At 36.5% G+C, this 17304-nt stretch overlaps 1 protein-coding gene and 1 non-coding gene across 2 annotated transcripts in view; one reads left to right on the forward strand and one right to left on the reverse strand.

The window, feature by feature from the left end:
* BCKDHB (branched chain keto acid dehydrogenase E1 subunit beta) overlaps positions 1–17304 on the reverse strand; it is a 113822-nt gene that overhangs the window by 48226 nt on the left and 48292 nt on the right. Inside the window, exons 6-8 of the mRNA XM_049772259.1 lie at positions 15718–15826; positions 3618–3715; positions 1735–1845 (exon numbers count right to left, since the gene is read on the reverse strand). Coding sequence (XP_049628216.1) covers positions 1735–1845; positions 3618–3715; positions 15718–15826 — 318 coding nt within the window. The remainder of the gene's footprint in view (positions 1–1734; positions 1846–3617; positions 3716–15717; positions 15827–17304) is intronic.
* On the forward strand, positions 2694–2800 carry LOC126008387 (U6 spliceosomal RNA). The gene has a single exon (XR_007495722.1). It is a non-coding gene; the product is annotated as a U6 spliceosomal RNA (small nuclear RNA).

Here is a 17304-nt window from a genome sequence, read left to right on the forward strand (position 1 = left end):
GGGAGGAGGGAGATCTGGGAAATTGGTGGTGGGAATGTTGCACTGGTGAAGGGGGGTTTTCTTTACATGACTGTAATCATACAACTATAATCATATTTGTAATCACGGTGTTTAAATAAAGATAATTATAAAAAACTTGAAGACAATATTCTAATCTATTCTAATAAATTATATTAAATGCTTAATATTTTCTCCTTTAAGCAAAAAATAAACTATATTCTAGCTGACAAAAAAAATGAAAAGAGGGAGGGTACTATAGATATTGCAGAATTCTTCCATACACCACAAAGGCACTGAGGGGAGAGTAAATGAACATACAAGGAGTCTATAGTTATTCCGATGACAGTATACTTCAAAGGTGGAGAAACCCTATATCTCTTAGGCCAAGGGAATTCCCTTTCTAATGTCCCCAATATTTACTGTGCCTATGCAGGGAAGAAAAAAAAAAAAAAGCACAAAATAATCGTTTTTATTTATTTATCTATTTATTTTTTATTTCTTTGTTTTGGTTTAGATATTGAAGTTGTTGTTTCCATTTTTAATTTCCTTTTTGCACTGTTATGTTTTTATTTCAGGACCATGGCTATTATGTGGTGCTTGTCTTTATTGCTGTAGTGCTCACTGAATTTTTTGTTTGATATTTCCTTTTGTATTGTTGTGGTGTTTAACTTCCTTTTTCCCTTTCTTCTCTCAAACTGAGGTTGAGAGCCTCTAGAACAGGGGTCTAAAACTGGCGGCCTGTGGGCCATTTGTGGCCCTCTGTACAACATTTTGTGGCCCGCAGCCAGCCTTCAAATATCGCAGTATTCGCGATTATTTGCTTACCAAATAATCGCAATAAAAATCACATTAGTAAGAAAAAAATCGTATTAAACATTCGCATATCCTGAGCAGTTCCGTTCGGGGTATGCAAATGTTTAATGCGATTTTTTATTGTGAATAATCGGTAAGCAAAATCCCTTATGCAGCCCTGCCTCACCCCGACTTTGCCTCCTGTGGCCCCCAAGTAAATTGAGTTTGAGACCCCTGCTCTAGAAGGACTCTGCCCATTTTCGGCTTATTTGATTTTTACCCCATTTTATTGTTTTTCTTTTCTTCAAACAAAACCACATAACTTGAACTATCTAGTTCCACCTCTCAAATAGAGGGGAAAATAATGGAGGGTAGCAAGACCAAACAGTTGTATGATCACTAAGTAGTAAGCTAGTTACTGAGGAGACCACTTATACTAGCAGCCCGGGGTGAGGGTAGGGGATATGGAATGCAAGATGAGAAACGGGGGTGAAGGGAGGACAACTTTGGTGATGGGAATTCCCCTGATTCAATGTTAATATGTGCCTAAAATATTACTGTGAATGATATGTAAGCCACTTTGGTCAAAATAAAATTATTAAAAAAAGAAAAGAAAAATACAGTGACTTAAACATCCCTGGAGAAGGAATTTGTACTAGTCTACTTACTTATTTACACAATTCAAATAAAGCTGCTGCAAAAATTAAAACTCAATCTTATAATTATTATATATTATAATCTTATAACATTAAAACTATGGAAGAAAACCTGAAGTTATTTGTTTCCTTCCTTGAGCAGTAAAATAATTGTACAGAACACATTTCTTTGAAGGTATAAATTTTAAAACTTTAAAATATTTTCAAATACAACTCAAATATTTAAAAACAACTCTGCAAGCAAATCTAAGGTAATAACCCTTAGAGGTCAACATTACAGCCATACCTTGCAAACTGTCTCCAAATCCCAAGGTATAATAGTTCGCAAATCGATGATTTCACATGACACTCCAAGCTTTTCTTGAGCCATGGAAGCCACCTCTCGAATCACATGAACCTAAAAGAGGAGAAAAGCAAGCAAAAAATGACTACAGTCACCTTGAAAACTTTCTTTAAAAGAAGAAAAGAGGTATGGGAAAGATAATACAGCAGGTAACCTTGAATGCTGCTGACCCAAGTTGATTTCCCAAGTATCACTCATGATCCCCCACAACCTGCCAGTAATGATTCATAAACACAGAGCCAGGTGTAACCCATGAGCACTGCTGGGTGTGGCCCAAAAACAAAAGAAAGAGGGGCACTGAATTTTAAGATCAAAAACCTATGGTCAGGTTGAAATTAGACGATGCTCTGCACCATCTTGACTTCAATGTAGGATATGCAGAATCCAGAATCTTTTTTTTTTTTTTTTTTTTGATTTTTGGGCCACACCCGGCGATGATCAGGGGTTACGCCTGGCTATCTGCTCAGAAATAGTTCCTGGCAGGCATGGGGGACCATATGGGATGCCGGGATTCAAACCGACCACCTTAGGTCCTGAATCAGCTGCTTGCAAGGCAAACACCGCTGTGCCATCTCACCGGCCCACGAGATTCCAGAATCTTTAATACAGAAACATGATGCCAACAACAGAGACTATGTGAAAAATAAAACGGTATTGGCACTACAGACAATGACCTGGATTGGATAGACTAGTTTGCCTGGAGCCTAGAGTTGGTCTTATGCCAGGAAACTTCAGGGGTAGGGTCTCCTTGTATTTAGGCCAAGGCTTTTTCTTTACATGTCCCCCGTATTTTGGTGGGCCTATTCGAATGATAATTGCCACTCTAACACCGTTTTTAGTGTGCTCCTTTGACTCTAAACCTCAAAAAAAAAAAAAAAAAAACCACTTAAACTTTTGAGGTTGTGCTCGCTTCGGCAGCACATATACTAAAATTGGAACGATACAAAGAAGATTAGCATGGCCCCTGCGCAAGGATGACACGCAAATTCGTGAAGCATTTCATATTTAAAAAAAAAAACACTTTTGAGGTTAACTTAAACTAATATGCATGTGCATGGAAATGTAAAAAACTAGTTTAAGGAGTTACATAAATCTTATGGCTTTAAAAAATATATTTCAAAAAAAACCTATGGTCAGAAAGTCTTAAGCTCAGACTTTTAAAAATAGAATATTACACATGCTAGAAGAAAATTGAGGCAGATGTGTGGAGAGGTTCACTGCAGGAAGGAAAGATATAAAATTGTGAGGCTGGGTCCACTGGGTGGGCCCAAAAGCCAGTAATAATGGCAGCAAATGGGATGGAAAAAAAAAGTAATTCTATAACAGCAATAAGTAGGAGGTGTCTGTAATAAGTGCTTCTAAAGAAAATCTTTTTAATGGAAGCATTTTTGATGCAATGTATCTTAAAAGGCTTCATCAGAAACATGTATATTTGGGGCCGGAGAGACAGCACAATGGTAAGGTGTTTGCCTTGGACATAGCGATCCAGGATGAAAGGTGGTTTGAATCCTGGCATGCCATATGATCCCCCCACCCCCGTGCCTACCAAGAGCAATTTCTGAGCACAGAGCCAGGAGTAACTCCTGAGCGCCACCAGGTGTGAACCCCCAAAAAACAGAAAGTAAAAGAAACATGCATATCTTACTATGACTAAAATATAAATCATAATCATAAATCATAATTTCAATCATAAATCAATACTAGTTTCAAATGTGCAGATAGATTTAAATTCAAGATATAAGGAAATATCAGTTCTTCATTAAATCAAGGTTAAAAATAAAAATTTCCAAATACACATGGACAAACATGGTACAACAGTTACTGACCTGAGTACCCCAGGCAACCAGAGTAACATCACTCCCTTCCTGTATGACTTCAGCCTGGGACAATGGAATGTTGTAGGGCTCCACAGGAACCTGTTCCACTGCAAATGAAATAAGGAAAGAAACAGAAAATTAATTCCTCATCTGGCATGTATGCAAAAAGTATGTAAGAGCCTAATTGTGGTAAAGCTTCTATTTATCCTTCCTTGAAACTTCACATTATATATAGGGTAAATAACACTTATTATATGACAGATGAAAGAATATTAATGTATAATAAAGTCTACTAGCAACACTAAATTCAAAAAGTATATCTTAGGGCCGGAGTGAAAGCACAGCGGAATGGTTTTTGCCTTGCATGTTGCTGATCCAGGACGGACCTAGGTTCGATCCCCAGCATCCTATATGGTCCCCCAAGCCAGGAGCAATTTCTGAGCACATAGCCAGGAGTAACCCCTGAGGTCACTGGGTATGGCCCAAAAAACCAAGCAAACAAAAATATATATTAGGTAAAAACTAAGGAAATCTTATATATGGACATTAGTCAATAAGGTATCAATATTAGTCCATTAAATATAATAGATTTACTATACATATATACATATATATAAGAGAAACTCAGTACACATTCTATATTATCTTTCTACTTTTCCTATAAAATGAAGACAATCTTCAATGAACTTAAGTCACTAAAGAGAAGAGCACATACACTAAGCCCCAGGTTCAATCCCCAATATTCCATGCACCTCCCCCCAGTACAAAAATGTGTTCATAGGTGGTCCCCGAAACCACTAGGCCAAAACAGGAGCATATGACGAGACTCCAAACACTGAATCATGAGATCAGGACTGTTGACCCAAGCATTACCAAGAACATTACCTATGCCCTCAAGTACTACTGGCAAGAACACCTCCCTAAATTTTTTTTCAAGTTGTGAGTCCACAGATAGTACAAATGTTAGAGCACATGTTTTGCATGCATGAGACTTCACTTCAATCCCCAGCACCACAAAGCCAACCAAATATAACTAGGGTTACCCCTGGAGACACCCAAATCTGGTGGTCTCTGGCACTTAAGAAGTACAGAATCCTCAGGCCCTAGCAATTACCAGCTGTGAGCCAGAAATTGTCAGGATAGGAGCAATACTTTGAAGATCCCCCACCAAAAAATGCAATATTTTGGTGAAATATTGAAATTTGCTACTGAAATTTGATTAAACTGAATTAGGTTCTCTGATAGTCTTCTCAATTAACGAGTAAATTCTAAGGGTTTAAAAAGCAGAAAAATACATAGGATGGTGAAATATTTAAGCATATTTTGTTTTTGTACCTTGTTGATTTGAACACTTTCTCAAAAATAACAGCTTAATTCTTTAAAGTTGAATCATGCAAGTCCCAAAGAGATAAACTAAATCAGCTTCACCAAACCAAAAGGAAGAACAAATTACCAGCCACCCAGAGAAAACAATTTCATTGTCTGGACAATCAAACACATGCAATAGTAGGTGAACTGAATCCAATAGGATGTCAAAAAGCAAACTTTTAAATAAAATTGAGGTTGAAATTGACAAGTTAACCTCTATAAGCCTTTTTATATTCTTATCAGAAAGAGGGGACATTGTAGAGAAAAATGTTGTTCCTTTTTGTTCTTTTTGCCCAAGGTCTATAATTGTTATGTTAGACAAAAACAGGAAACCCCAACAGCCTCTGCCCACACATGCCATCTTGCCAGTAGAGCAACAGCCCAGCTCCACAAATAATCTTCAGAAGAGCATGATACTACAGAATCTTCTCAGGTAGACTAATATGAGCTCACAACTTGGGGTTTCTCAAAATGAGAGAAGCAGATTTCCTACCCAATTCTGCATGAAGACACAGCAAGGCACAACAACCCACAGCCACAATAACAACCCTCCAACATAGAAATTAGAAAGAGCCCAGCTCTATAACTTCACCTCATCAAACTGCCAAATTATTCTAGCTCCACAGATCCTAGACCACAAGGTTGCACAACACCTCCAAATTTCTTACTACCGTCAGCCCCATTGGATCACAGCAATTCTAAAGAGAATGTAATGTAGAATACCACCAAGTTCAAAGAATGAAAAAATAACACAGAAGTCTCAACTGGCATAAGCCAACCTAGTATATATCCTTAATATGAATTATATACACTTTAGTGATTTCAGTAATATTATAAAATATAATTATCACAAATTGAATTTTTATCTACATTTTGCCTTCATGTTGTAAGAAACAATATGAATGAATTTTTCCTGCCTGCTAAGAAGACAGGCTAGGATGGTGGGTAGGAAACTGGAGACATTGGTAGGGAAGGTCACAATGGTGGTGGGACTGCTGTTGGAACATTTAATGATTGAAACAACTGTATTATGAATAATTTGGTAAATCATGGTGCTATAATTTTAAAATTTTAAGTAAAAATAACTTTTATAATAGAAAAATGAAGGTAACCATATACTCCCAAATCAGATATACAACTCTTACCATAAGTATTTAATGTCTGAATTGAGAGCAGAGGACAGTAAGTTTTCATTTTCATCTCCATTTGGGAAATGCTCCATCTTATGAGTCCTTTGTCCACTTAATGGCCTTTGTACATTAATTGTTCTCTCCCAACTTCCTTTGCAGTTACTGCTCAAAACAGACTCTATCATCACAGACACCCAGATTCTGAATTAGAAGCCAATGGCTCAAATAACAAGGTGTCCAGGATCCATCCCAGAATATGGGTTACAATGGAAATATATTTAGGTACAGGCTCAACAATTATAATTATGTAGACCATGATTCCACATCTATTGAAAGTCACTGGAGCAACTTTGCATAAATAATTATGCAGGAATCTCTGTGGAATGGCTTCTAAATGACCTTGAAGGCTAGCTCTTTGGCACTCCAGATCTGAGCTAATAATGGTGTTTTAATAAATATTTCCTATCTATACTTGGCAAGTTCATTTCATCTGCATGAAATAATGCTTAGTAAGTAACTTTTCCAGTATTTACAATATTCAAGAATATATATGCACAAGCATCTGCATTTCTGTCTCATTTTTATAAAACAGAGCACCATCTCAAAGTCTTTCATTCATGAAACGATTATTTGTGAAATGATATATCTTAGACATACCTTCATACCAAAAATATCTTTTTCTTATTATAATTTTTAAACTACCAAATTTAATACTGCAATTTTTACAAACATAGTAGGCCATTTTATATGGGTATTTTTTATGGGGGGGTATTTTTAATATTATAGTCCAATGACATTTCTATAGAAAACTTAAGAAACATTAACAAAAGAAAATATTTTAAATAAATCTTTTAAATAAATAGTAAAACCTAAAAATCTCCTTTTCTGGGTGAGTCATATAGCAGATGACAAACTAACCTGAGATAACATAATGTAGAATTTGAGCCTTCAAAGCCATTTTTTTTTGTTTTGTATAACACAAACTATGCTGAATCAGGTATTTTTGTATCTGAACCAGTCATTTCAATAATCCATTATAATCACTTGTTAATTTAAATCACAACAATAGTAATATTAACTAACACCATTTCTACGTGAATTTAAGGTTAATAGTGGATTTTTTTATGTTGCTGATAACTGAGTTAGGTGACACATTATTCCTTTTCCTTTTAATTTTTAACAAGTTTCAGATGTGCATCAAGGTGTGTGTGTGTGTGTGTGTGTGTGTGTGTCAAGGGGTGTGTGTGCGTGTGTGTCAAGGGGTGTGTGTGTGAGGCCCGGAGAGATAGCACAGCAGTGCTTGCCTTGCAAGCAGCCGATCCAGAACCTAAGGTGGTTGGTTCGAATCCCGGTGTCCCATATGGTCCCCCGAGCCTGCCAGGAGCTATTTCTGAGCAGACAGCCAGGAGTAACCCCTGAGCACCGCCGGGTGTGACCCAAAAACCAAAAAAAAAAAAAAAAAAAAGGGTGTGTGTGTGTGTGTGTGTGTGTGTGTGTGTGTGTGTGTGTGTGTGTGAATTAAGGCTATTTAAACATTTATTGGAACAGAGCCACTCCTGACTCATTTCCATATTGTCAAGGCTGGTTTTGCCATACAACAGCCAGTGACTGCAGCTACAAAAAAGTATTCTCTACAAGCTTAAAATATTTATTTTCTGGGCCCGGAGAGATAGCACAGCGGCGTTTGCCTTGCAAGTAGCCGATCCAGGACCAAAGGTGGTTGGTTCGAATCCCGGTGTCCCATATGGTCCCCCATGCCTGCCAGGAACTATTTCTGAGCAGACAGCCAGGAGTAACCCCTGAGCATCGCCGGTTGTAGCACAAAAACAAAACAAAACAAAAAAAATTATTTTCTGGAACTATCTGAACAAAATTTGTAAACCTCAACTCTAACCAATTTTTTCAGAGGTTAATTCAATTTCACTCAGATGTAGTTTAAATCCAGTAGGAGGGTCAGAGAAATCATAGAGCTGCATACAGCCTAGGTCCAATCCCCCAGCACAGTGTACAGTTTCCCATAGAGTGATCCTTGATCCCTGCTCGGTGTGGCATAAAAATTTCAAAAGTAAAAAAATAAATGGATCCAGTAATAGATAGCAAATGGGCAGAGAGTCAGACAAAAGAAGACATAAAAAAGGAAGACATATTCAGTCAACTAGTCTTAAATTCTATCTGTGCAGTAATTCTCAGTGACTAATTCAAAATGAAAGTCAAAATGACACTGATGACATCTGGCAAATATTTCAAAGTAGTATATAGGAACTTAGCAATCATCAACTTCTCTTTGAAGTCAGTCGTCATTTTTACTATGACAGTATGTGAACACTCAACCTAATGTATGATTCCCAGTCACCATACCAACAAAGCTTTCTGAAATTCATCCAAAAGGGCCATTAAAAAAATGAAGTGTTCAGAGCTAAAAAACAATAGTGCAGAATACATTGCCCTACATATGGTTGGCCTGGGTTAATTGAGAAGGCTGAATTTTGACATTCCATATGTTCTCCACCCCGAGTACCACCAGATATAATTCCTATATGCAGATCCAGGAGTCACCGCTAAATGTCACCAAGTATAGCCCCCAATAAATAGCTTTCATTCTAGACATTGTTTTTCTTTGTTGCATTAGCATATACAACAAAATATAGATACTTAATTCAAATTTACTATTGCTAGATTATAGTCATAACAATTATAGCCGAGATATCAGATTATTATTATTATTAACATTACTTGACACTGATTTTAGAGATAGGGAGAGAAAGTGTGAAAGGGAAAATAAAGGCAAGTGTGAATTTATTTATATTACAACATATAGAAGCAAAAATAAAGTATGAGTTAAATATTGTGACTAACCTAAAATTCTGAGGCTCAGAATCTCATTCAGAATTTCCTTATAATTCCATTAAAATTATCAATGTCGGGGCCAGGAAGGTGGTGCTAGAGGTAAGGTGTCTGCCTTGCAAGCGCTAGCGTAGGACAAACCACGGTTCAATCCCCCGGCGTCCTATATGGTCCTATATGGTCCCCCCAAGTCAGGGGCGATTTCCTGAGCATCAAACGGGTGTGGGCCCCCCCCAAAAAAAAAACAAAAACAAAAACAAAAATTATCAAATGTCCAAGTTTCTCTAAAAGATATTACTTTTCTGTTTTAGTATGTTTATCAGAAATGCAGCACTTTTTAAATGAATTCTAAGAAAATGAAAAGATTGAGATTGGGCTTTCAATAGCTCTGCATTGAAGCTATTACCTCAGAGCCAGACTCAGAAGCTCACAGGACCCACTGATAGTTGGAATCCCCATATGACACTGCTATTGCTGCTGAGCAAGACAGTGATCACTGAAGGCCCATCACCAGTAGAGCTGACAATCAGTCAGAGTTACAGCTGCAGTTCAGAGTTATAATTACATCCCAGAACTACAGCTTCAACAGAGCTGTCTCAGCTCTGTCTCACTTCTATTGAGGTGACTCTAAAGCAAGGGTCCCTAACTAAGGCCCAAAGGCCGCATACAGCCTGCCATGACATTTATCAGGTCTGTTGGGTGTTTTTGCCACCACTACCTGACCTGCTTAGCCACTGACTCATCCCGGCCCTCAGTGCACATGTGTGGAATGTGCTCTGCACTCTCCAACTCCCCTTCTCTCTGTCTCTCAACTTCTCCTTTCAGTCTCAGACAGGGATGACCCACCAAAAGCAGGCCAGTTAGATTCAATCACTGGCACCACATGGTATTCCAGAGCCCAGATGGCAGTGATTCCTGAGTACCAATCACTGAGATCCAAAACATAGCCAAAATTCCACACATAGGGAAAATGGGAAGAAGACCCATAAGTTTAAAATAAAGACATACAGCATGTAGGACATTAGCCTTGTTCACAACTGACCCAGGTTTGATACGGGCACTAAATATGGTGCCCCAAGTTCACTGGGGTGATCCTTGAGCACCATCATGTGTGTCCCAGCCAAAATAAATAAATAAATAAATAAATAAATAAATAAATAAAAACATTCAGGAAAAAATAAAGTATAAGAAATCAAAAAAATGTTTTGAACCTAATCTATGTAAACTGATATTCACATGTATTCAAAATAAATTGGTAAGAAGTTACAGAACAGTCACACATACTCTTATTTTTATAATCTGTTTATATATTTTTCTGCAATTATATATTTTATTAATAAATATTTGCAAAATTAGAGAATAGCTATTATGTAACTTTTATACGTACATAAATAAAAGTATACTGAAAAATATCTGAGAAAGGAGGGTAAGAAAAAGAACTTCTGCTTTATTCTCTATAGTTCTACTTTGAATTTTTTATGAAGTATATATAAGATACATGAATTAAATCTATTAAAAACACAAAAAATTAAGCATTATTAAGTAGTTTTAATGTCTTCATTGATTGTGAATCCAGTTGGATTAGGATTGATAAAAAACAGATATTTGGTGCCCAAGTTAAACCTAAATAAACACAAGTAACATAAGAAATAAGGCAGAACTAGGATTTTCCTAGTGGTTCCTAACCTATAAATACTTTAGTTTATCAGTCTGATCACAGAAATAAACTCCAAAGTTCAAAAATAATTTAGCAATTCAAACTTATTAAAATCTTTTGATTCTTTCTGCTGTTCAATACTGTATCAGGTCTTCTCACCACAAAACAGAATAAACAGACTATCATTATCTATGTAAATGCTTCTCCATTAGGTTAAGAGAGAAGATCATGTGAGCATTTGCAAAACAATAAATATGAAATAAAAATAAAATAAGGGGGGGCAGAGCGGTGGCGCAAGCAGTAGGGCATTTGCCTTGCACACACTGACCTAGGACAGAGGATCTGAATAAATACTTCTCCAAAGGAAACAAACAAATGGTCAAACAGCACATAATGTTTGCCATCATATTTTATTAGAGATTTACAAATAAAAAAAAAACAGAATGATATAATACAGCAGATAGGGCACTTGCCTTGCACATGGTCACCCAGTTTCAATTCCTGACATCCCATATTGTCTGTTGTACCTATCAAAAGTGATGTCTGAGCTCAAAGTCAAGAGTAAGCCCTGAGAGAAGCAAATCAAAACAACTACGAGGTATCATCTCACACCACAGAGATTGGCCTACATCACAAGGAATGAGAACAAGCAGTGCTGGCAGAGATGTGGAGAATAAGGAACTCTTTTTCACTGTTGGTGGAAATGCCATCTAGTCCAACCTTTATGGAAAGCGATATGGAAATTCCTCCAAAAACTGGAAATTGAACTCCCATACAATCCAGCTATACCCTAGGGACACAAAATACAATACAAAAATCCCCTCCTTACACCTATATTCATTGCAGTGCTTTATACAATAGACAGACTCTGGAAACAACCAAGATGCCCTTCAACAGATGAATGGCTAAAGAAACTGTGGTACATATACACAATGGAGTATTATGCAGCCATCAAGAGAGGTGAAGTCATGAAATTTTCTATACATGATGTACATGGAATCTGAGTGAAATAAGTCAGAGGGAGAGAGATAGATGCAGAATAGTCTCACTCATTTATGGATTTTAAGAAAAATGAAAGACATTTTTGCAATAATTCTCAGAGACAAAAGAGAGGTGGACTGGAAGGTCCAGCTCACGACATGAAGCTCACCACAAAGAATGACGAGTGTTGTTAGAGAAGTAACTACAGAGAACTATCCTAACAATGTGAATGAATGAGAGAAGTAGAAATCCTGTCTAGAGTATAGGCAGGGGTGAGGTGGTGAGGAGGGAGATTTGGGACATTGGTGATGGGAATGTTGCACTGGTGAAGGGGAGTGTTCTTTACATGACTGAAACCCAACTACTAATCATATTTATAATCACAGTGTTTAAATAAAGATTAATTTAAAAAAAGAGTAAGCCCTGAGCACAGGTGGGTGTGGTCACACCCACCTTTATGAGAGAGTCTATATCAAAAATTGTATAGGCAAATGCTGCAGGAAACAGAACTATGGTGTTGGATTACGGGATTTGTCTGTTTGATGTGGGATTACGGGATTTGTCTGTTTCTGCATCACAACATCCACATTGTTTCTCATTGGATGTAATTCTTTGAATGTTGCCCCTCTGGTTGGTAGTGAAACTGGATGGTCCCACTAAGGGAATCCTCATGTACTGTTGATTGGAATGTAAACTGGACTAATAACCATTATGAAAAAAGTACAAAATTCCTAAACTACCATGTGATATAGAATTTCCACTTCTAGACTCTAAACACTAATTTAAATAGGTACCTGCATCCTATATTCATTACATCACTGTTCACAATAGTCAAACATAGAAACAATCTAGATTTCAAAAAAAAGAATCAATAATCAATGAGCAGATAAGAAAATTCAATGGAGGAGCCGGAGCAGTAGAGCAAGCTGTAGGGCATTTGCCTTGCATGTGCTAATCTAGGACAGACTGCAGTTCAATCCCCCGGTGTTCCATACGATCCTCCAAGCCAGGAGCGATTTCTGAGCGCATAGCCAGGAGTAACCCCTAAACATCACCAGGTGTGGCCCAAAAAGCCAAAAAATGGAACAATATCAATTATAAAAATGATAGAATCTTGCCATTTCAAGAACATAGATGGAATTTGAGGGGACTATATAAAGGGAAATAAACATGAAGAAGAAAGATTAATACCAAATGATATCACTAATATATGTAACATAAACAAAATAAGCAAATAAAACAAAAACAGTCTTTAGAAACTGACAACAGTATGGTTGTTACCAGAAAATAAAACATGGAATAAGCAAGCTGGGTAGTCAGCACCAGACATTTGATGGTGGGAAAAGTATGATATATACAGGAAAGGCATGAAATTCAATTCCTAAAATTTACTTAGCCATAAACCAATATAGACTCAATAAACACAAATCAAAAATCCCATTCTATTCCTTTTTACAAGAGTTCAATTACTACAAATAAACTAGTTTATTTCAGCAGTGTGAAGCATGTTTGACAGATTAACCAAATGGGCCTGAGAAGAGTGGGTTGCCTCTGGACCATAACTGACCAGTGAGTGTCACAACAAATTCAAACTTCCCACTCCTATCCTCAAGAAGCAAAAAATGAGGACAATGATTTAAACCAGAAGATAAGCCTAATAAATCCTGGGTTAAAAGTAACTCAAACCCTATAGAAAAAGAACCAAGATAAGACAGATGGATAAATGCTTGCTTTAAAAGTATCCTAAAGAACCAGTTCTCAAAATTATCAAAAGTCAGTTCTAAAAAGCCTAGAACCATTTTCTCAAACTCTACATCTTAGGACAGAATGCTATGATACTGAACATTTCCTTACACCAATCTAAATGTAAAATTTGCAGCAATGTGATTATTGCTTTCCCAAGTATTCCTAATTAGTTCCTATTTATTAAATACTGGAAAATTTTTTATTAATTCTTTTTTTAATTCATTTTATAACAGGCAGTTTGCCCTAAAATACAAAGTCCCAGGTTATTTTTAGTATTATTAGCATTAGTATTATTAATAGTACTATTAGTATATAGTACGATTAGTATGTAGTATTATTAGTATATATTAGTATTATTAGTATTAGTATGATTGGTATTAGGTTATTATTAGTATTTTTCTATTCACCAACTTTAAATTCATACATTATTTTTCATTCCACAATAAACACTGATCTCAGTATCACAATTAAAAGTAATTGAAACTAAAAATTTTCAAATTTCCAATGAACAACTGGGAATACCATTTTGAAAAACTTCAGTAATAACATAAACATTCTATTTACATGCATACATGACAGTCAACTCCATTCCTGACTAATAAGAATAGATGATAACCAAAAATAAGGGTTGATTTTTTTTTTCAGAGAAATGGATAAACTTATAGAATGAAAAGCTGCTGAGCAATTAAGAAGGAAATTACTACATATATAATTGGCACAAATCTCAAAATCATTAAGTTAAGCAAAAGAAGCCAAAACAAGTTTCATGAAACATTAAAATGAAATCTAAAAACATGTACTGAATCTATAATTTAGCAATGAGAAAATGTCTACAGTACCAAAAAGAATGGGTTGACAGGATAGTGGCAAAAGAACCTTGCAAAATGATGAATTTGTCTTTTTTTTTCTTTTGCATGTGGTTACATGAATATTAAGACTGTAAATCTATCAAACCAAATGCTATGTGCATTTTATTTTATGTAAATCACATCACAATGGAAAAGTATTGGTTTTTAATAGGCAAACCTATTAAAAGCACACCTGGCAGAGCTTAGCCAGCATGGGCAAGTCCCAGCTCAGTGAACATGAAGGGGCAAAATCCAGCAGTGTTGGGAGTTGCCAGGACCATACCCTAGATTCTACAGACCACAGGGGCCACAACCAGAGGGTGTTCAAGGACATGCAATGCCAGAAACTAAACTGAGGGTCTCCCATACAGTAGGCAGGTCCTACAGTCTGCCAGGTCCTCACTGGCCTGAACATTTGAAATGTAACTCTTTGAGGAAAAGAATGTGTCAACAATTTTCCTTGATTTCAAAAAACATATAGGTTAGGCAAATAAAACCTTTTAGGTTTAAATTTCCATTCCAGAGAGAGCACAGAGTTTAAGGAGCTTGTCTTGCACATGGCCAATCCCAATTTGACCTCCTGAACCACATATGGTTGCTAAAGCTCCATCAAGAGTGACCCCTTGAATACAGACGTCCCTAAGCACTGCAGAGAGTGGTCCCAAAACAAGATCTTTTTAAATCCCAGTTGTAAATCGCCCCCACACGCCGCTGTATCTCCAACACCAGGTGAACTTGTCTAAAGTAGGGTCACACATGAAATAATCCAGACCAGGCTGAGGGTGAAACACGTATACTCTGGCAGTCTTCTCCATGGTATTTCCACCAAGATGCCTGCCATAACCGTTTTTATTGAGTACAGGGACCACCTCCAGGTGGGGCTGCTATGCTGAGACTGTCCTGACCAGGTTTACCTATAAGACAATCTTTGTTTTAGGTGAAACCAAGTTGTAAATAAACTGACACAAAAAAAACAGGGATGAGCTTTGTTTTGGGTAAAATAAGGTGTAACCTAACAGCAGGTCACAGATGAAACAGTAACAGATGAATATTTACATAATCATGATTCTGAGCTAAGAGGCAACCAAACATCTCACTCTGAGTGAAAATTATTACAGTGCAGTTTTTCATGCCAAAAACACCAAAATGCCTCCTATATTATCACAAATATCCTTATTAAGAAATGGCCTATATGGACAGGTTAGCTATGTTAAAAGGATATTTAACACTACTTAGTACAGTGCGCTAATTACTTTTTTTTCATTCTACCCACATTTGCTAAGCATTCATTTAGTCCCTAGGTTCCTGAGACCATTTCACAGTGTCTTCACTTCCATAATCAAAATATAAAATAGCTAAATAAAGTTTTCCTAAACTGAACGTAAAAAGACCTGAGGACAAAGTAAGCATCAGAATTTCTTTGTGGCAAGTAAAACATAAATAAAGTTTATGTGGGAAAAGTTAAAATTTTTGAATCCAGGTTAAAAAAACAAATATCAAGACAATCACAAGAATAAAATAAAGAAAACCTTTACCTGCAGCCCTGTAAAGTATTTTAGGTTCAAAAAATATACAAGGATTTTTATCCTGTATGCATGACAAAAGAAGTCCCTTGGCCTGGAAAGGGCTTCTGGGCACAACCACCTGCAAAAACAAATTTTTTTGAAGACAATTTTAGTAAACAGGAAACTCACTTACAAAAAAAGTTTGTTAGTAAAATACAAACTGTTACTAATTAAATGCAAAAATATGATATTTAGCCTATGTAACATTACTAAACATTATGTAAATATTACTAAATTTACATATTATCCCACCTCCTCAAAAAATATTCATAAGATACCTTCCATATTCTTGTAATAGAAAATATTTTTCTTTTCAAGAGTTAATTTTATATATAAATTGATTACAGGCATGTACTATGTATCATATATGTATAAAATGAAAAAAATCCGTAAAAGGTAAATCACAAAACAAAACCAGTGCCCAAGTTTTCTACCAACACTCTACTGCAACTTTCAAAAACCCACTAAAATTCTCCCCTTCAAAATTACCTTCCCCATAAAAAGTACGGCCTTCAGTGTTGGAGAGGTAGTACAATAGGTAAAATTATTGCCTTGCATACAGCTAACCCAGGTTAAATCAAAAGCACCTTATATGATTCTCCAAATCTGCCAGTAGTGATCCTTGAGCACAGAGATAAAAGTAGGTCCTAAGCACTGCCGAGTACCACCCAACCCCTCACAAAAAGGGAGCAGGTCTTTATGTAGAGCAAAGAAAAGCAGTTCACAGAACTTCAATACCCAGCCTCAAAAACTCTGAATATTTGTACTTGACAGAAAAAAGTAGACTCAGGGTTTCCTGAAGATGACTGATAATAAAGAATGGATTAATGAAAGCAACTATCATATGTGTTAATTATGTGGATAACTCATCTACTGTCCATAGCATTTCCAATAGGTGATTATTATTTTCCCCATTCCAAAGGGGAAACTAAAGTTTGAAGAAACTGCCCAAGATTACAGTAAATATTCTTAGAGAAATTCTCATGCAATTCTGTGAGAATAGAGTAAGCTCTACAACATTTTTGCCTCATATTAAATATGTTGTCCACTTTTTCTCTATGGCCATACCACCCTGAATGTGTCCAACTTCATCTGCCCACTTTTTAATAACTGTTAAATATTTGCACATAGATGCATGTCATAGAGGGATTAAAACAAACATGAATTGATTACAAAGACTTGAACATTATTTGAAACAAACATTAGGCTTTCAAAATCATCTCATACATTTTTTAATTGTAGTTTTACATTTCAGAATTAGCTGATCTGGAGAGTGAACTCTATAACATGAAGGGCATGCTCTATATGCAGTAGGCCCAGGTGCAATCCCTGGTGTCATGTGGGCCCCTGATCATGACTGAAGGTGAGCTCCCAAGCATAAAGCCAGGAGTAGCCCTGAGAAACTGGTCAGGTGTGACCATTCCCCAAAATTAATAATAATAAACTAAAATATAAAATAGCATGGGTCAGAGATATAGTACAGGTGGAACCACTTGCCTTGCACAAAGCCAAACCAGGTTCAATCCCACATACTCTATATTGTTCCCCAAGACCTCC

This window comes from Suncus etruscus, chromosome 4 (genome assembly GCF_024139225.1).
Source record: "Suncus etruscus isolate mSunEtr1 chromosome 4, mSunEtr1.pri.cur, whole genome shotgun sequence".
NCBI classification, from domain to species: Eukaryota; Metazoa; Chordata; class Mammalia; order Eulipotyphla; family Soricidae; genus Suncus; species Suncus etruscus.